Source organism: Balaenoptera musculus, chromosome 1 (genome assembly GCF_009873245.2).
Source record: "Balaenoptera musculus isolate JJ_BM4_2016_0621 chromosome 1, mBalMus1.pri.v3, whole genome shotgun sequence".
Classification (NCBI taxonomy): Eukaryota; Metazoa; Chordata; class Mammalia; order Artiodactyla; family Balaenopteridae; genus Balaenoptera; species Balaenoptera musculus.
In genome coordinates, this window is record NC_045785.1 from 21,672,393 (window position 1) to 21,693,017 (window position 20,625).

General features: G+C 40.7%; 1 protein-coding gene across 1 annotated transcript in view; it reads left to right on the forward strand.

Annotated features, from left to right (window-relative positions):
- The first annotated feature begins 416 nt into the window (after positions 1-416).
- The window catches only part of STX12 (syntaxin 12), a 33,992-nt gene continuing 13,783 nt past the window's right edge, over positions 417-20,625 (forward strand). The window contains exons 1-4 of the mRNA XM_036867121.1: positions 417-682; positions 13,912-13,981; positions 15,550-15,649; positions 19,804-19,941. Coding sequence (XP_036723016.1) covers positions 565-682; positions 13,912-13,981; positions 15,550-15,649; positions 19,804-19,941 — 426 coding nt within the window. The 5' untranslated portion in view covers positions 417-564. The remainder of the gene's footprint in view (positions 683-13,911; positions 13,982-15,549; positions 15,650-19,803; positions 19,942-20,625) is intronic.

The window sequence follows — 20,625 nt, forward strand, 5'->3', positions numbered from 1 at the left end:
GGAGAAATGAAAGTGATTTGTAAACCATAAAAGTGCTCCACAAATCCTAACAAAGCCCTAGAGGATGGAAGCAGAGTGAGGAATTTCAGGAGTTTGGTTACGGATCTGGGTTTCAAGGCTGTCGAATTCTCCATATTTGGGCCTGAATGCTCAGAATAGAACAGAATAGGATGTTAGGGCTGAGATCATCTGGTACAATTTTATGCTAATCGAAAAATTCTTGCCTTCTGTCACCGTGCCCTGGCGATAAACAACACCGCCACCTCAGATTCTCCAATCCGAGCCCCAATGGGATGATGTCATCGCCCCGCCCCGCATCCCCAAGCTCCAGGGCGTCACGTCTCTAAGCTACCGTGCCTACACCAGTTCCAGAGGCGCCTGCGCAATGTGGGGGAGCCAGGGCGGACGTGTGCGCGCTGCGAGGGGGCGGGGCTAGCGCTCACGCAGCTTTATCCCCTTCCCCGCCCTTTCTCTTCCCCGTTTCCCTGTCAGCCTGCTGGTCGGGTCTGGCGGCTGCTTCCGGTAGGAGCGCGGTGCAGGGCGAGTCGGTGTCGGCTCCTCGTCATGTCCTACGGTCCCTTAGATATGTACCGGAACCCGGGGGCCTCGGGGCCCCCGCTCCGGGACTTCAACAGCATCATCCAGACGTGCAGCGGCAACATCCAGCGGATCAGCCAAGCCAGTGAGCCGGGGTACCGGGCTGGGGGGCGGGGACCGTCCCGGGGACAGGCCCGGGTGAGGCTGCCGGGACGCGGAGCCCGGCTAGGGCTACGGCCAGGGCCACACCTGAGGCCGTCTTGGGTGCTCTGCTCTGGATACGGCGGGCTGCTGTCCCCGAGTCTGCCAGGCCCAGGCACTCCGAGGGTCCGGAGCCCCAGCTGCAGCTCGAGTTTCTTCTCAGGAGTTCTGCTCTTACGGTGTTGGGGCCAAGACAGCAGTCCTGACAGCCGCAGGGTGGGAGGGTGTGTGTGTGTCCCCTCCAGAGCAGTGAATGAGTCGACTGGCTGCAGTGGTCAGCCTAGTTTTTCTTGTCATCTGCCTCCCTCCACCCACCTCTCTTTCCTCTTTGGTCAGCTTGGATCGGGAGTTGTTTCCTGGTTTAGACTTTACATTCTGCTGAGCTTCTGGCTTCTTGGAAGTCAGAAGCTTTCAGTTAAGGGAAGTGGAGAGTGCATGTGTTTTGGTGATTTTAATACAGTTCTTCCTGTAAGGAATTTGGAAATCAGATATAATGACTTGTATTCGAGGGGTGAGATGGCTTCTACTATAATAAGGAGAATTCACCAAAAACATTTCAGTTTACATTCTTTTGTCTTTTGTAACAAAAGATTTGCATATATTTTTGGATTTCAAGCCAATGAGGCTTTTGTTTTCCTTCCCCACCTAGCTACTCTTTTGAACAAGCATGATACACAGAGAAGCTCAGGGACATGGCCATAATCACACAGCAAGTAAGACATGGTAGAGGTGGTGGTGGATTTCAGAATGTCATTGCTTGTCTTAAAACTCCCTCCCCACCATTAGGGTCTGAATGATACTATAGTTGAATGAGTCAAATACACGTTATTTCTTGTGCCTGAAAATTAGCTCAGAGCCTTATAAACAGGAAGTCAGCTGCAGCAACTACTTGGAAAGAATGGTATCATCATCCTTGTTGTTTATTATTGTGTTTTCGTGAGCTTGGCTGTACCCTGTTAATAGGTAGAACTAGTTGGTCCTGAATTACAATTATGTTCTATATTTTAAAGAACAATCTATCACTTAGCTTTTAAATTTAAATATATAATGAGAGAGGGAAGTTTCTGATGGAAGGCGTTTGAATCTGGGCACTTTGGAAGTGGAAAGAAGAATATGTGGTCTGTTAAATCCAGAAATTTGAAACAAAAATTAATGTGACCACTGGTTAGAAAGTATAGTACCTTGTGTTCCAACTTCCTTTTGTGAGGGAGCTGTAATACAGGTTAGATCAGAATATTCTGGTTCAATACTGAAAGTTTCTTATTGAGGCCAAATATAATTTTAATGTCTATATGTGAAATTTTCATTCTGCATGTATTTGAGTATGAGGCATGTAGTATTATGGGAAGTGACATGGATTCCTTCAACAGGGAGCCTGTGGCGTACATAATGACTGAAAGGGATTGCTACTATAGAAGAGATATAATAAAATTATAGGTATTCAGGAGAGAAAGACACCTTTTTCACTTGGGAGAGGCCAGGGAAGGCATTATTGGCATTTGAGCTAGGTCTGGAAAGATGGTGGAAAGGATTTGAACTTTCGAGAGTAAAGAAGGGAAGAGCATTCCAGGAGGGAATAAAATGAACAAGGCATGGTAGTGGGAAAGCATGTGGTGTGTACAGAAAAGTAGAGTGATTTAATTTGGCTAGACTGGTGGAGTCCAGAAAGTAGTGGAAAATAGGATTGGAAAGGTAAGTTGGGGCCCAAACATGAAGTGCTTTAAGTGCTACACTAAGGGGGTTTGGATTTAATTCTTTAGAAATGTGTAAATTGAGTTGGAAGGGAGAGAGACTGGAATCAGAGACACCAGTTAGGATCTGAAAATGAAAAGAAGGAAAGGATAGGAGAGGTGTCTGGTCATAGAATTGATAAGGTTTAGCTGTTGATTAGGCATCAGGCTCAAGGGATAGTTGGATTCATTTTGTTAATAACATTAATAGCTAACATTTGAGTACATACTGTATGCCAGGCAATGTAAGTGCTTTACATGCATTATCTTAATTTTGTAACGACCCTGTGAAGTAATTACCAATATTATTTCTTTTTATGGGTTAGGAAACAGGCTGAGAAAGGTTAAATAATTACGCGGCTAACAAATGGCAATACCTAAATTTGAAACCAGATCTGTCTCTTATGACCAGCATTCAGCCTTTTTTTAATTTTTAATTAATATTACAGTTTTATAGCAGTTAACACTTCAAGTTACAAGTGACTTTTCTTTTTCTTTCTTTTTTTTTACTCTTCATAGGAAGCTATGGGAAATACCTGAGGCTGTGGAACTTTCTCTTCTTGTGATGTGTCTGCCTCTCCTGCTAGATTGTTAGTTCCTTTGAAGAAATGGGACATGACTTATTCATCTTTATATTTCTAGTAATTATCTCAGACCCAAGTATATGTTAGATTCATTCATGCACAGTTCAACAGATATTCTATGAGCACCTGCTATGCACTGGGGATGGAGTGATGAGCAAGACAGACAAAACCCTGCCCTGATAGTGTGTGTGTGTTTGTGTATGTGTATGTATACACACGTATGCATACATGCACATAGATAAACAATATTGAGAAATAATAAGTGCTATGAAGAAAAGAATAAGGGGACAGAGAGTGAGGAGAGCAAGAGGGTGGGTGTGCTATTTTATATTTTTACATCAGTTGGTCAAGGAAGGCCTCTCTGAGGGGGTGATGTTTGAATAGACACCTGAATGAAGTGAGGGAGAGAACCTCATGAGTAACTGGGGGAAGGCATCCTAGGCAGAGGGAACAGCAAGAGCAAAGACCTCAGTGCTTTCAAGAATAGCAAGGAGACTAGTGTGGCTGGACTGCAGTTAGAGAAGGGGAGCATAGTAGGAAAAGAGGCCAGGGAGGTAGCCAGGGATCATATCATTTAGGGTCTTGATGCTTAGTAAATTGTATTTAGTAGATTTGAATGAATGAGGTTTCTCTACCTTCTTGGCACTCTTCCTGACTCATTTACCTTGTGCTGTGTGGTTCCTACCACATCTTATGACCCTGGTCAGTGTGAGTTGGAATTCTCCCCTTGGGATTGTTTAGTGAGGCACTGGGAATTTGAAATTGGTAGGGTGACATTGCTTCTACCCACTTATCAGGCTGGTGCCCATCCCCCAGACGTGGCCAGCATACCTAAGTATACAGCCTGAATGTGACCTCCCAGACATATGCCCACATCCATATAGTCCTGCAAGGACCTGTATCTATTGAAAATTTGAGAGAATAGCTATTCTTTTTTCTCAACTGTGGGTTTTTTCACATATGTGGGTTTGGAATTGCTGAGCATATCAGCCTGAAATACGGCAGGCCACTGCGTGGGTTGTTATAGGTACAGCTAAGGTTGACTGCCTGGTACAAGGGGTTGTTATCAGTATGGGTGGGCTACAGAAGAAAACTGCTTGACTCTGCCTATTGTGAAACGAAGGGTCTGGGCAAGTATTGCTGAGGCAGATATAAGGAAATAACCTTAACAGGTGCCAAGTTATCTCTGAAGAGATTAAAGAACATCATTTCTGTTCTTTAACGTTGCTAATTTTTTTAAAAAATAAATTTATTTATTTATTTATTTATTTTTGGCTGTGTTGGGTCTTCGTTGCTGCACGCGGGCTTTCTCTAGTTGTGGCGAGCGGGGGCTACTCTTCGTTGCGGTGTGCGGGCTTCTTATTGTGGTGGCTTCTCTTGTTGCAGAGCACAGGCTCTAGGCGCACGGGCTTCAGTAGTTGTGGCACGCGGGCTCAGTAGTTGTGGCTCACGGGCTCTAGAGCGCAGGCTCAGTAGTTGTGGCGCATGGGCTTAGTTGCTGTGCAGCATGTGGGATCTTCCTGGACCAGGGCTTGAACCCATGTTCCCTGCGTTGGCAGGTGGATTCTTAACCACTGCACCACCAGGGAAGCCCAATGTTGCTAATTTATTGATATGATTCTGTTTACTAAAAAAATTAAAAGCAGTTGAACTTTTAAAACTGATTATCGTGTGCAATCCTCTGGGTTGTTCTTTCGAAGTTATTTTCATATTGGCCCCTTGCTCTTTATTTCATTGTCCTCCTCATAAGTCTTCATGATCTCAGCCTCTGTAGTCCAGCAGCATAGTCTCAGTGTCTCTGTTCCCATTCTAGTTCATCCTGATAAGGCTATCAGCAGTATGTCTAAAGTCCTGTTTTCATTATACCACTCACCTTCTCAAGAGCCTATGGTGGCTCTCTGTTGTCTGCTGCATCAGATCTTAACATTCCACCTTGCTTTCACTGTCTCTGTCATCTTAACCCAAATTAGCCATATTTTCTACTTCTCTTTGTTACAGGCAGGCTGTTTTTCTTAACATCCCTAAGCACAGGGTTTTGCTGCAAGTTTTTGCTCTTTCTGTTCCTCCTTTCTTTAATCTTTCCCTATCTCACTAGCTACCTAAATTATAAAAATCCTTTGAGTTGTGCTTAAATCCTGCCCCTTGTAACTAAGCCTTCCTTTGCTTTTGAAAGAGTGAGGTCAGGAAGAGCCTGGGCCTTAGGCTCAGCAGATCTGTGACTGAGTCCTTGCTCCTCTGTGTTGTACTGTTCACCTTGGGCAGGCTAGTTCCCCTTTCTGTCTGTTACCCCATATGTAAAATGAATGGTGTTGTTAAAGTGGGATGTTTGAAAGTGCCTAGTCTAGTACCTGGTACATAGTAGACATTCAGTAAATGGTGATATCATTGGTTGAGCCCCCTGCTCCACTATAGTTTAGTAGCTAAGTGAGCAGGCTCAGGAGTCAGACTGCCTGGGTTTACGTCCTAGATCTGCTTCTTACTAGCCATGTAAACATATTGCTGTACCTCTCTATTTCACAGTTTCCTCATCTATAAGATGGAGTTAATGATAGACTCTGCTTCACAGGATTGTGAGAATTAAGTGAGGTAATTTATATAAAGTGCTTAAACCAGTGCCTGCAACATTGTTTAAGAAGTGTTAGCTATCATTTTGTTTTTTTCCTTTGAATTTGCAAGCTTAGCACTTACTTTATTCTGTAGTCTTTAATTCATGCTTTTTGACCTTGTTATTCCAACTGAGAGATTACTATTAGTTTTGTTGTGGGGATAGCGATCATGCATTGTACAGCTGTCTTTAGCTTCAGTGCCTGGCACAGCAGTGGATATGTAGTTAGCATTCGATATGTACTTAATTGATTTTATCATTGCTAAGTACATTTTTCTTGGTCTCGAGTTTGATAATAATAGCTATCCTTAATTGAGTTCTTTTAAGTGCCAGACACTGTTCTAAATTTAGCTTCATATTATCTTAGGTCATCCTCACAACAACCATATGAGGGTTCTCTTGTTTTTCCCATTTTTTAGGTGAGGAAACTGAGGCACAGAGGAATAGAAACTTTTGCTAGGAAGTGGTGGAACCAGGAATAACATAGAGCAGTCTTAATTGAGAGTCTGTGCTCTTAACGAGTTCGTGTCCTGTCATGCGTATGGTAAATAGAAGATTATACCTTTGATGTTTAGTATTCATGTTCAGTTTAGTTTAGAGCTTTACTATTGTAGTATAGTGGCTACTTTTTTTTTTAAATGTTTTTAATTTTTTGGCTGCATTGGGTCTTCATTGCTGTGTGCGGGCTTTCCCTAGTTGCGGTGAGCAGGGGCTACTCTTTGTTGCGGTGTGCGGGCTTCTCATTGCGGTGGCTTCTGTTGTTGCGGAGCACGGGCTGTAGACGCACGGGCTTCAGTAGTTGCGGCACACGAGCTCAGTAGTTGTGGCTCGTGGGCTCTAGAGCGCAGGCTCAGTAGTTGTGGCGCACGGGCTTAGTTGCTCTGTGGCATGTGAGATCTTACTGGACCAGGGCTCGAACCCATGTCCCTTGTTTTGGCAGGTGGATTCTTTTTTGTTGTTGTTGTTGCTAGAAATCTCTCCTGTCTTAGGAAGTTGACAGAGAGATACTACTTCTTTTTTTTTTTTCTTGAATTTTATTTTATTCATTTATTTATACAGCAGGTTCTTATTAGTTATCCATTTTATACATATTAGTGTATATATGTCAATCCCAGTCTCCCAATTCATCACACCACCACCCCGTGGCAGGCGGATTCTTAACCCCTGCGCCACCAGTGAAGTTCTATAGTGGCTACTTTTAAAAAGTCAGGTCATTTTCATTGTAGCTTTGCAAAAACAGTGCAAACCTAATTTTCAGAGTAAGACACTGAGATGACATCATTGTAATAATGACCACATAGGCTATCATTTTCTCATTTAATGTAAATAATGCTCTTTCTTTGAATTTATATTTGCTTGTTTAATATACTGAATTAGAGCATTCGAGTCTCTCAGATAAAGAAATTTTTACCTGTATGGTAGTTGCTTTTGATATGACTAGACATTGATTTGGATTAAGGTTCATTTGGAGATTCACATTCTGCCTAAAGTGATATCAGCTAAAAGCACATGAAGAGTGTTCAGTTTAGAGTAGTTTCTAGTGTGGATGTTAGCTGTAATGTGCGATAAATTGATTTGCTTCATAGTCTTTTAAAAATTTTAGCCAGGACATGCTTTTAAAAATGAGAGGTCAGTGATAGGAGAAATTGAGGCCTAGTTTTAAAAATAACAAAATTGCTTACACGGAACTGAGGCCTAGTCATCTGGTTTCCAGGATTATGTAGCATTTCGTAGAGAATAGATACCCAATTATTTTCATCCAAAATATTGTGACAAATCAATCTAAAGTAAAACTTTTATTTACTAGAATGCTTAGAAAAGGAGTTTTCTCATTAACCAAGCTGACCAGAAAACCCTTTTAGACGTAGCCCATTTTGATAAAAATTGTTCCAAAAAGTATCACTGTACTTTTTGACATTTTAAGCACATTCAAGTGAAAATAAGTGTGTATGTAAACATTCACACTATTCTATTTCTATTTGTGCTTTAGGTTTAAGGGATACAGTTCTTAGTTGTAAAACAGATGGGTCATTAAGTCACTATTTTCAAATAAACCCCTGATGGTGGTGGTTATGGAGGGTGGTATACAAAAAAATTATACTTCCAGTAAACGTAGACACCACTGTCTTTATCATTTGAGTTTTGGGGCATCTGATACCTGAGTCTTGCTGGAAACTTTTAGGAAAATATCAATATGCAGGAATTTAGATAGAATTGATGGAAGCTTGGATTCATTCTGGTGCTTAACTAGTAAGTGACCCTATAAAGTCCTCCTCCCCCCCACCCCTCCATCCCAATTCAGGTAATCTCAGCAAACAAAAGAAGTCAGAAAAGTCTAGATAAATAAAAGTTCTCAGCTGAGAATATACAAAGAACAGCTGATTTTTAATTGATTTTTTCCCCCCATAGTCTGTAAAGTCCCCTTTGCTCTCTAGGGCATTTAATATGGTTTGATAGATGATTAACAACTTGAAACTTTGACATACCTCTAGAGTTTCTAAGGAGAATGCTCTATATAAAGACAGTCAGTAAGATGAGATGTTTCCTTGAACTGCCATACCGGTAACATTTACCTTTATATGTCACCCTGTAACCAACTATTTTCTGGAGGGGTATGTATGTGTGTGTGGTTATGCAAATACAAAAATGAGTAGAATGTGGTCAGTGCCACCCAGAGGCATATAGTCAGTCCAGTCCCATTTGTACACAGGCAGAGTCTCTCTAAGCCAAACTCTGGCTTGCAAAAACACTGCTTGGTTACACAGCATCATTCTGGGACTAGAGCTTCTTCATTATTGTTGAATTTTAGCATTGAGCAGTGGTGGGAGTACTTAGAAATCATTTAGTCCTTACATAGTTGTAATAATTTAATGAATAAAAAGCCCCACACAAATAGTAAATATTGTGACAAATAGTAAGTACTCAATATATGTTAGTTAAACCTGAATATCATATACAATTGGTGAAAGAGACCCAGCAACATGAAATGACTTGTCTGGTGCCATACATCTAGTTAGTGGTCGAATCTGGCTCAGAGTTTAGGTCTCATTATTCCTAGCTCATGTTCATTCATATCTTCTGCCTTGAAAGTGGCATGACATAAAACAGAGGCTAACTCAATTAATCAGCAATTACTTATTACCCGCTGTGTGCTGGCACTCTGCTGGACTCTGGTGAGTACACAGGAACCTTCGCAAAGGTCAGAGGGAGTCGGGGAAGGGAGCAGGTTAGAGCAAGGGCATCAGCCTATCTGGAGCAGAGAGCTATTAAGTTAGGAAGCTATCAGATAAGCAGGGTGGGGCGAAGTGGAACACTGGGAAACGGAGGCCTGCCCTAAGTCACTACGTTCTGTGTATTTCCTTTAAGCGTCAGCCTTTTGAGAGAACCTAATGTGGCATAAAAAATATAGTTATTGGAATTAGCACTGGGTTTGAATTCTGGTTTTTATGACACTCTGCTCAAAACCGTCAGTGGCCTCACATTTCTTTAAAATTCGAAGTCCTTGCTCTAGTTTACAAGGCCCTATGTAATCTGGCTCCCCTCTCTCTCTTACATCTCTTTTGCTCCCTCTGGGCCTCCTGTTCCTCCATCACAACAAGTGCTCTTGCCTTGGGGATTTTGTGCTTAATGCTCTCTGCTAGAAAGCTCCCCCAGAAATTTCGCATGGCTTGATCTTTCACTTCCTTTAGGTCTCTGCTCTGTGTCACCTTATCAGAGAAGTCTTCTCTGAACGCCCTGTGTAAACTAGTACCCTCCCCCTACCAGCCTTTACCTGAATTTATTTTTCTTTATAGCACTTATCACTACCTGATACATGCTTATTATCTCTTTTCCTTAAAATGTAAGCTTCTTGAGAGCAATATCTTCTAGAGCATATAACAGTGTAAAGTAGGTATTCTAAATGAATGAATGAATGAGTTTTGTAACACTCAGTGTGAGCCTCAGTGTGCCCATCTGTAATAATGCTTATCTAATAAGATAATACTTATCAAGTGTGAAGGAAAAACACTTCTGTGTTTCCTCCACTGTCAATACTTCTGACACCAGATGTGTGGACTTACCACACACCAAGCAATTATCAGATTCTCTGGACTTCAATTGGGTGTCCTCCAATTTAACTCAATTCTGACACTACCTGGGGTTAGCATCAGATTCCACAAATTAAGGGCTTAGTCCCACAAGACTCCCCCCACCCCACCCCCTTCAGATGCCAATTGTAAGTCCAAGTTCTTATCTGTGCTTCTGACCAGTGAGCCATATTGGAGGTTCCCATGAGCCCCTCCTCAGGTTCAGCTAGTTTGCTAGCCCAGCTCACATAACTCAGGAAAACATTTACTTACTAGATAATTGGTTTATTATAAAAGGATATAATTCAGGAGCAGCCAGATAGAAGAGACGCCTAGGGCAAGGTGTGTGGGAAGAGCTTGGAACTTACGTGCTCTCTCTGAGCGCTGACACCCTCCCCGCATCTCCGTGTGTTCACCAGTCCGGAAGCTCATCAAATCTAGTTCAAGAACTTATAGAGGGCTTCCCTGGTGGTGCAGTGGTTGAGAATCTGCCTGCCAATGCAGGGGATGCAGGTTCGAGCCCTGGTCTGGGAAGATCCCACATGCCTCGGAGCAACTAGGCCCGTGAGCCACAATTACTGAGCCTGCGCGTCTGGAGCCTGTGCTCCGCAACAAGAGAGGCCGCGATAGTGAGAGGCCTGCGCACCGCGATGAAGAGTGGCCCCCGCTTGCCGCAACTAGAGAAAGCCCTCGCACAGAAACGAAGACCCAACACAGCCAAAAATAAATAAATAAATAATTAAAAAAAAAAAGAATTTATAGAGTTTAAAATGCGGTTCCTCTACCCCCCCAGCCCCCCCCCCCCCTTCTTCTTTCCAGAGGTTGGTGGGTGGGACTGAAAGTTCCAACCTGATAATCACTTGGTCTTTCTGGTGACTAACCCCACCCAACCTAAGCCTATCAGGAGCCCTACCCTGTCACTTCGATAGGTAAACTCAGTATGCTCCAAAGGAACCCTTTATGAATAACGAAAGACACTACTATCACTCAGGAAATTCCAAGGGTTTTGGGAGCTTTATGCCAAGAACTGGGGACAAAGACCAAATATATCTTTTATTATACCACATCAAGTATGTAGCCCAGTGTCTGGCACATGGTGAATGCTCAGTAAATGCTAATGTCTGTGCTCTTTCTTAAATTATTTGTTTGGCCAGCCAGTAGACAGCTTTGATTCTGATTCCCATTTGACTTAGGTAAGAAGGACATTATACATCTTAGTGATGAAAAATGATTATTATATCTTACATAGTGTTTTTTTTAGCAGAATGCAGTATTTTATAGTGCTTACATTTTCCAGTGGAACCAATAAGCTAAAAACCCTCATTTAATAGAATAGATATATTTTAGGAAAGTTTGTCAAAAGGCAACTTTTTAATCAAGTGAATTCTATATTTCCATTGTAAAAGTGGAGTTATAGTTTTACTTAAAAAATGGTCTCAAAATAAGATAAAATCATAATTTGAAGTGTTACAAACCAGTATATTCTTGACTTTGCAGAATTTTGCTTTGTAACACCCATGATGACACAGGGATTTGGGCTAGGGAGTGTTGACCTAAAACAAAGAGACTGCCAGATATTTCTCCAGCAAAGACGGGTTTATTCACGATCAACAGAGAGTTGCAGTTTGGGGTCTGCAATCATGGCTAGCCAAGTGGAAACCCCCTCCTGGCAAGGGAAAGGGAAAAGGAAGTTGGGAGGGGTATAGCAAACAAAGAGTCCATGGCTTTTCATTGGCTGAGAGGAGTCTTCTTCATAGCATTTGGGCTCAGCTGTTGTGGCAGGGTGTGCGAGCTCCCCCTTCTGGTCTCCCAACTCTGTTTAACTGAGGTTTCTGTTTATTGATTTTTTACGGGAGAAATAACTTGTACATGCTGCTAAGGACTAGGTTGTTCAGTTTCTACTTAGGAGTAGAGTCACCCAGAAATCACCTAGAAGATTTTGCTTAATTATTGTTTCTTAACAGACTTAGAGGCTATTAACACATCTGTGTTTTTGTAAGGTAACTGGTACTTAATAAACTTCAGCTTGCCTTTTTACTACCCTTGGTGACCGAACTAGGGCCAAGGTTATGACTCTGACCCCCAAATTTTGTTATTTAAGAAACATCCTATCATAAGGAACAATTAATTTTTATTTTTATTTATTAATTTTTAAAAAAATATTTATTTATTTATCTTGGTTGCACTGGGTCTTAGTTGCGGCAGGTGGGCTCCTTAGTTGCAGCTCGCGGGCTCCTTAATTGTGGCACGTGGGCTCCTTAATTGTGGCACGTGGGCTCCTTAGTTGCGGCGTGTGGGCTCCGTAGTTGTGGCACGTGGGCTCCTTAGTTCTGACGTGCGAACTCTTAGTTGCAGCATGCATGTGGCATCTAGTTCCTTGACTAGGGATTGAACCTGGGCCCCCTGCATTGGGAGCACGGAGTCTTAACCACTGCGCCACCAGGGAAGTCCAGGAACAATTAATTTTTAAAATTTAAAATTCTAATAAGTGCAATTTCGTTTTCATTGGACATTGAAGCCTTGTTTATATATTGTTCCTATGAGATATATACAAATGATACAGTATTCATTGGTTTCCTCATCTTCTTCCACTAAGCCAGTCATTTAGCAGTCTGGTGTTTCACAAGTGAAACTTGGGCATTAATCCTGAGAGGGTAGGAAAGGCCCTCACAAAGGACACTGTCTTTTGGCTAGAGGAGCCATATATTACCTATTGTGTTATATTATCTCTTGAAGTTCTAGTGAAACTTGAAGATAATTAATTTTGTTTCCCCTGGGCAAAAAGTACTCTATTATTGTGTTCCGTATTCCAGCTATTTGCAATAGATGACAGGGAATGCTCTTAAAATGCAAGTGTGCAAACAAACTAAAAAGTCGTACAATAAAATTCCAAGCTCTGCAAATGAATGAATGAATGAATGAATGAATCTCCCTCGTCCTCCCTGCCAACCAGAAAAAGAAAATAGAAAGCAGGACATGGGAAATCAGGGGCTCTATTCCTGTCACAGAAGTCAGTGAGGGACAGGGGTGTTCAGATTCCCAGGCAGGCTGGTGTTTCTCCTTATTGAGAGATAATCCATTCCTCTGGACCTCTGCTTTCCTAGTCCAGGCCTAGGGGCTTAAACATCTAGGATTCAAACATGACCATTCCAAATCTTAGCACAGTATCTAGGTAGAGTAATCTGAACAAAACGATATACTGTTTGTCTACAGACAGCGTAGTTAAAAAATAGGCATTGGAGTCTGATGTACCTGGGATTGATTTTTTTGCCCTGCTACTTTTTGTGTGCCCTTATATAAGATATTTAACTTCTTTAAATATATTTCCTCATCTGCACAGTGAAGATACATCTACTTCAGACTGTTGCTATGAAAATTAATAAGATTATATATACAAAGCTCCTAATATAGTACTTGGCACATAGAGGTGCTCAATTAGTGGTAACTTATTATTAATAATAAGTGTACATTGTCTTTCCAAAAATGTTTGCTGTATAAAATATTGTATATTAGTGAATTTAAATTTTTATTGTTGTGAATTGATATTTGGTATCAAGGCCATTCCAAAAGCGACAAACATTTTAACCAGTGCCATGGGAAATCTGGCAAAATGTGGGAGTTCTTTGGGAGTGACGAACAAAACCACCATCCTCTACTTAGTGGCACAGTTACTCTAGAGGAGAAAGGCGGACCTTATAAGTAGCTTTAGATGGGAATATATATGCCAAGGTCTTGATCATAGCATGCTTTCTATTAGTTGTATGTACTTATTCAGGATGTGGAGAGAGACCAGTGATCTGAGAATTAGGATGCTCGTGATGAATGTATTTTTCTTTTTTAAAAAATTTATTTATTTTATTTATTTATTTTTGGCTGTGTTGGGTCTTTGTTGCTGAGCGGGGGCTGCTCTTCGTTGCAGTGCACGGGCTTCTCATTGCGGTGGCTTCTCTTGTTGCGGAGCACAGGCTCTAGACGCGTGGGCTTCAGTAGTTGTGGCACGCGGGCTCTAGAGCGCAGGCTCAGTAGTTGTGGCACACGGGCTTAGTTGCTCCGCAGCATGTGGGATCTTCCCGGACCAGGGCTCGAACCTGTGTCCGCTGCATTGACAGGTGGGTTCTTAACCACTGCGCCACCAGGGAAGCCCTGTATTTTTCTTTTCAATAAATCTTTTTTTCTTTTCTCCCCAGCTGCTCAGATAAAGAATTTGATGAGCCAACTAGGAACTAAGCAAGATTCAAGCAAGCTACAGGAAAATCTGTGAGTAGCTTCCTAACAAGGTTGGGATTTGTGAGGGCCTTTTGGGGACACACTTAATACCCCTGCTGCCTGGCAGCTGAGGTTTCAGGCCTGTGAAATCAGAATGAGAGGCAGTGGGACATGAGGTCATAGCTGGATCTAGAAGAGGAGCAACAAAATATATTAATGGGTTGTGATCTCCGTCGCCTCTCAGAGTCCTTGAACGCTGCTTCTTTCCTCCCTTGGGCAGTTTAGCAGAACAATTTAGGGAAGCAGAGAGGGAATCCCTACCCTCTAGACTACATTCTGCCTAAATGAGCTTCCCTGTTGGCAGAGGCCTCCTGATGATATACAGCGCTCGTCTAATCTGGTTGGATTTCCAGCTGTCTATCATGTTAGAAAAATGTATTCAGAATGACCCGAGGAGAGTCTGAGGGAGAGAACAGTGGAATAGATTCTTTTTATCATGCCCTTCTTGACTCCATCTCTGCTTTTAGAAGTTCTAGTTTTCATCTTTAAAACATACTGAACAATATTCTTTGTTTCCTGTCCTAGACATTGTGAAGTGAGAGAATGACTTACTACTTTGAGCTTTTTCCAGGGAGATGTGAGATAGCTCTGGGTATGTTAGTACTGTCTGCGATGCTCAGGCTTCTGATTGACTTCCCTCTTGGGGTTTTCTTGTTTGTTTGTTTGTTTTGTCTCCCTCTTGGTTTTGACTCCCTTGTTTTATTTATTTATTTATTTATTTATATTTTTTATCTTGGAGACCCCTTTGCAGTGAAAAAAACGTTAGTAATTAATGGTGTGGTTTCCCTGTCCTCCCTTAAACCCTTTGTAGATGTGGCCAGACAGTAGAGGAAACCATGACTGAAAGGAGCCTTTTTTGTATTTCCACTACCTTTCAATCCCACTTAACATAGCACACATTCTTCCCTCTTTAATTTCCTTCCCCCTCTGCTCGTTACATTTTTTTACACAGTATAGGGCTTCTTTGTTTTGGAGGGAAGAGCCAGAAAGTCAGGCCTAGGGGACAGGTAGGGAGCCAAGGATAAAGCTGAAAAAGCATGAGCTTTAAGCAAGAGCGTGGGAGTAGATCTTTGGAGGTTGTTCCCTAGGGTGGAAGCTGTGCTTCTAATGCACATTTCATCCAACCTCCAGTGCCTGGATTCTGTCACTAGTCAGTGAACTGTGACAGACAGTACCCATGCAGAACTCCTGGGCAAATCAATACGAGAGTTTTGAGAGAGCGTTCAGTGTGTTAAAACTATTAGATTGAGGTGTGGGGGCAGTTGCTCTTCTTCTATCAGAACTGCTGAGAATGCTTTTCCTTCCTCCCCAAGGAGTTAAAATACCCAGTCAGCAGGTTTCATTGAGGCAGGTTGTTTCTACTCAGTAATATGAAGACGACTTGAGGTGAGCATGACTGGGTAGTATTTCTGGAATTTTGTTGTGAACCTGGGCACCTAGGAACCCATTTCTTCAAGTGGCCCTTTCATTCCCTGCGTTGTGAGACACTCTGAGAACGAACTGATACCAGCAGCTCTCAAGAAGTGAGAATATCCTAAAACATATCTTTTCTCTCTTAGGCAACAGTTACAACACTCTACAAATCAGCTTGCCAAGGAAACAAATGAATTACTGAAGGAATTAGGGTCCTTGCCCCTTCCTTTATCTACTTCAGAACAGGTTGGTATTTTGTGGGGTTTTGGCTTGTTTTTTTAATAAGAAAGGACTTCGTGTTTGTGGAGAGGCAGTGTGTGAAACAAAAATAACTTGGCCTTTGGTTCTAGATAGACCTTCTCTGAACCTCAGTTTCCTTATTCATAAAATGGATAAGTGTCTGTTGTGACAACAGAAAGAATGTATGCACCAGATCTTGCAAAGTGCCTAGCATTTAGTAGGTACTCAATATGGGTAGCGGCTGCTGTTATTAGTAATAATATATTAATATATTAGTAGATGGGTTTAACTGGAGAAGAATGTCAATGTTTGCATCTTGTTGGGGTTTGACCTGCAGCTTTATGCTTTCAGGCTTGATCCTAGTTTGCTTGTATCCTGTATCTATAAATTTCAAGCAGACGTCTTTTATATTTTGTAGTCGCTTTCATGTCGCATCATGAATCATTTATAGGTCTCAGGTTGAGGAAATGCTCAGGGAAATAGATTCCTCTATTTAAGTCATTTTCTTCAGTGGCCATTTAAATCCTTAAAACCACACAATTTTTACTGGAATTCATTGTTCCCTTGATATGCCGTGCCTTCTCTTCAGACGTTCCTGAAGTCAGATGTGCCCCCTCCATTGTGGCTTGACTTTTTAATCTATTATTCATGGTCTGCCTCAAATCCTCTCTCTTCCAGGGCAAAAACCTTCTCCATCTATCTTAGCCTATTATGATTCTATTTTGCTTTTAGTTTCTGTACCATTCATGGGAGCACTTAACTTACATTTCTTTTTATTATTGCATTTTTTAAATGATGGTATCCTATCTGATGGCTCTAAAGATGAAGCCTACCACCTCCCTATCCCGGGTTGTCTGTGCATTGTGACTATTGGAACATAAAACAATTTTAGTGTGTTGTGATCATCATTTATAAAAATGAAACAAAGTAGAAATATCAGAGTGTGTAACCATGTAATAAGGGTAAATACTGTTAATGAAACTTTCATACATATGTATATATATGGTGCTAGGTCAAGATGTTACATTCTTATTCTGTGTCTCCATCAAAAAAGTTTGAAAATCATCAGTTTAACCCATTCCTGGCAAGTCATTTAATGAAGTATATGTTCAGTCCTTGGAGTTTTGGCATCCCCTTGCACAAAAGAAAAGAACCAAAACTAGGTGCTTTTGTCATCCTGCTACAAGGTAGTAACCTTAATGTAATCACCCTTTGACTATCCACATGTGCTGTTTGTTTTGTTACTTATGCTGATATTTCACCTATGGACCAGTTCCCCCTTGCCATTCATTATCTCAAATTGTTCCCAAATCACCCCTTTCCTCCTCTCAGCTATGCACTTAGGGAATACACACTTGCAGATAGTTTTAGCAGTAATAAAAAGGGAGTCTAAGAGTCTGATGTAAACAGAGTATTGAAAGTACTTCAGTGTTAAATAGTAGCCTAAGCAAAATACAAAGTTCAGTCTGCTTAAAAATAAATCTAATATATTCCAAAATCAAATAGAATTTATTTTTGGATTATGCATGCTCTTGTTCCCTTCCATTATCTTGGATCATTAAGAACATGAAATAAATCTACAGACATATTTTCTCTGGTGAAATACAAATCCTTGATTCCCTTCCTCCTATTGTGCTGAATATTCTTTTCCCTTTCAATTGTTTCTTTATCTAATTAATCTTAGCCCTGTCACCCATCTTTTTGTTACTGGATTATCAAACCATACATCCTACTCTCAGCATTTTTCTCATACTTATGTGCTATCATCAGCAATCTTCTAGTTGCTAAATCCAGTGGCCTTTTTTGAGTTTATTCACTTTTCTTTGTTTCATTTGATCCTCTTGCCCATCCTGTCTTCACTGAAACTTTCTTCTTCTTTCCATGATCTCTGTAGTAAAGCCTACAAAGTAGTTTTCATGTCTCCCAACTCTGGTGATCCCTTTCTGGCCTATTTTCTCTTACCCCAGGTTGAGTCTCAGCCTCCTTCTCTGACTTTATATCTTCCTAGAAGTGGGTGTGCCCCAAGGCTCTGCCATTGATCCTGTAATTTTATTACTCTATGCTTTCTCCATCAGGAGTCTTTTCTACTGTACTTTTATGAGCTTCCTGTCACCTTTATGAACATGATCCCCAGATCTTTTTCAAGCCCTAGCCCCTAAACCTCTAAGTATTTGGCCCATATTGCCAGTTCCTGCTCTGACATCTCCTCTTGAATATGCTGCCTTCATCTAAAATTTAATGTGTTGTCTTATACTGAATTCCTCCTGTTTCACCCAAACCCCTTAACTAAGCTGATTAACAATGCTTATTGTCATAAAAAAGTTTGTGCCTTTTAACCTAATGTTCCCACTCATGCAAATGTGTCTGCGTTCTAAGAAAAAGAAACCAACTGTATACTCCGGAGCCAAATTTCCTGGATTTAAATTCTACCCCTGCCATTTACTGTGTGATCATAGGCAAATTGCTTAACCTCTCTGTACCTCATTTGTCTGATCTGTAAAATAGGTACTATAATAGTACCTAATTTATAGGTTCATGTATGGATTAAGTGAGTTATTATATAAAGTACTTATAACAGTACTGGTACATGATAAGCACTGTATAAATATTAGCTGTTACAATGGGGCTCACTTTAGCTTTATTTATAATGGTTAAAAATGGAACAGTCTAGAAGGAATGTTTACCTAAAATTTACTAGATCAACTTGATGGAGTATTATATAACAAAGACCATAATTGTGAAGAGTACGGTAACATGGAAAATGTTAATGATATACTTAAAAGATAGTATTTTTGGATAATGAGATTGGGGAGTGATGGGTTTTTTCCCCCTATTGTTATAATGTTTATGTAAAAATTAAAATCCCAGAAAAGGGATAAAAAGTCCTTTATCTAAATTTGCTTTCAGTATTACCATCACTCTCCCAGGTGTGAAATTTGAGTCATCTCTTGACTTTATACGCCTTTCCCCACAGCCAGTCACATAATATTTCTTAGATTCATTTCTTTGTGTTCCCTTTACTGATACCACGTCTTCCTAACCCTAAATCTAGATTATTGCAGTCATCTTTTTGACTTGTTTCTTTTTCCCATTCCATCACCATCACGGACTAATTTTTCTAAGTTATCATTTTGTACCCGTCGTGTTCTCCACACAGAAATCTTTGTTGCTCTTTGTTCTTTAGAGGTTGAATCCCACACTCATTATCTTGGCATTTAAAACCTGCAGTGGCCACCCCCTTTCCTGCTTTTCCAATTTTATCTTTTAGCTATGCTCATGAAAAAGACTTTGGTTCCAGTCAAACTATCTTTTTCTAGATCCTCTGCAAATTTCTGCCACCATGCCTTTGCTCACACTGTTCCCTCGCCTGGATTCGCCTTACCCCTTCTCTCTGCTCTTCACGCCTTACTCTTCCTTCAGTGCCCACCTCCTCTGGAGGCCTTTTGATCACTTAGATTCTTACTGATTATACTTGCCTCTGTATAATGTGTACAGTACTCTGTATAGTACTAATTGAATATAGCAATTATTTGTATTGATTTGTTATTTGTATATCTAAATTCTTTATCTCCAAATAGATGATAAGCTGTTTGAGGTCAGGGGTGACTTTTTACTTCTGTGTTCCCAGCACACAGCAAGTGCTCTCAGTATGTGTTTTTTGAGACGTAGTATCAGTAAGCTTAGTAAAGGTAGCTTGTAACTCTACAAAGTAGTTTTCAGGTTCTCAAAGATTTTGAACGTCACTACAGTGTGAAGGAAAATGATTCCATGGTTTTCAGGTAAGCTGTGAACTCAGTATAGATGAATACAGTTTTAACATTTTAGCAAGAAAACAATCTCTGTTGGGTATTCTGCTTTTAGATTCTCCTGGGAACTAACATTTTGAATTGTGGTTCCCTCTGAGATTCCCTTACCAGGTAAATGATACCCAGTTCCCAGGTTTGTCAGAATGAAAGAAGGAAAACTCTGACTTGGCCTATAGTATTAACCAGGGATTTGAGTTAGAAAAGGACAAATTTATTAATTTAAGGAAGAGCCTATTTCATAGTAATTTTCCTAGTTGGAACTCTTTAGGAGGTATAATTTTGCTTTTAATGGGAATTAAAACCAAATGATTCTGGGTTAATGTGAAATTACAAGTTCTTATTTAATTTCCTTAGCGCCAGCAGAAACTTCAGAAGGAACGTCTCATGAATGACTTCTCTGCAGCCTTAAACAATTTCCAGGCTGTGCAGAGAAGGGTATCTGAAAAGGAAAAGGAGAGTATTGCCAGAGCAAGAGCTGGATCTCGTCTTTCTGTAAGTTTATTTCCAAAAGAAGACCTTTGCAAATTTCAGGATGTTCTTTCCTAAGTTTTTAAAAATTTTTTGACCATTTTCTTTGCTTACTATCCCTCCAAATAATAAACATAGACATTAGCTGCTGTGAAAATGTCAGATTGGTATACCCTTTGTTTAAAAAAAAAAAGTGTACATATGGTCACTTTGTACACTAGACTAGAGAGGAATGTGCACAAAGATTTACAAAAGTGACAGGTAGAATTGTGTGTAATTTTCTTTTTTCTTTTTTCTTGTCATGTTGATCTTATGTTAAAAACTTAAAAAAAGAAAAAAATACATCTGTTTCCTAGAATATCGCAGGCTAGGTTATTTGGACTAGACTTCTCTTTGAAAAGAATTAACAAATACTAGATTTTAACAACCCAGCTTCTTAAAAATATTGAAGAGCCATGAAAATATTAAGGTCAAAGTCTAAGAGAAGGTGTGAACCCATAGACATAAGCAGAGCACTGAAATGGCTTTTCCACTGAGTACATTTACTGAGGGCCAACTTAGATTCAGTTTCGATGTCCTCATGGCATGAAGGGGGACAAAAGTGAAAGCCAAGAGTCCATGCATGGTGGATAATCTAAAAGAAGGTGCTCCTCAAATTAAACTGGGCCCTAAAAAATGAAAAGTAAGCCCTCCTTTCCCCTAGCAGAC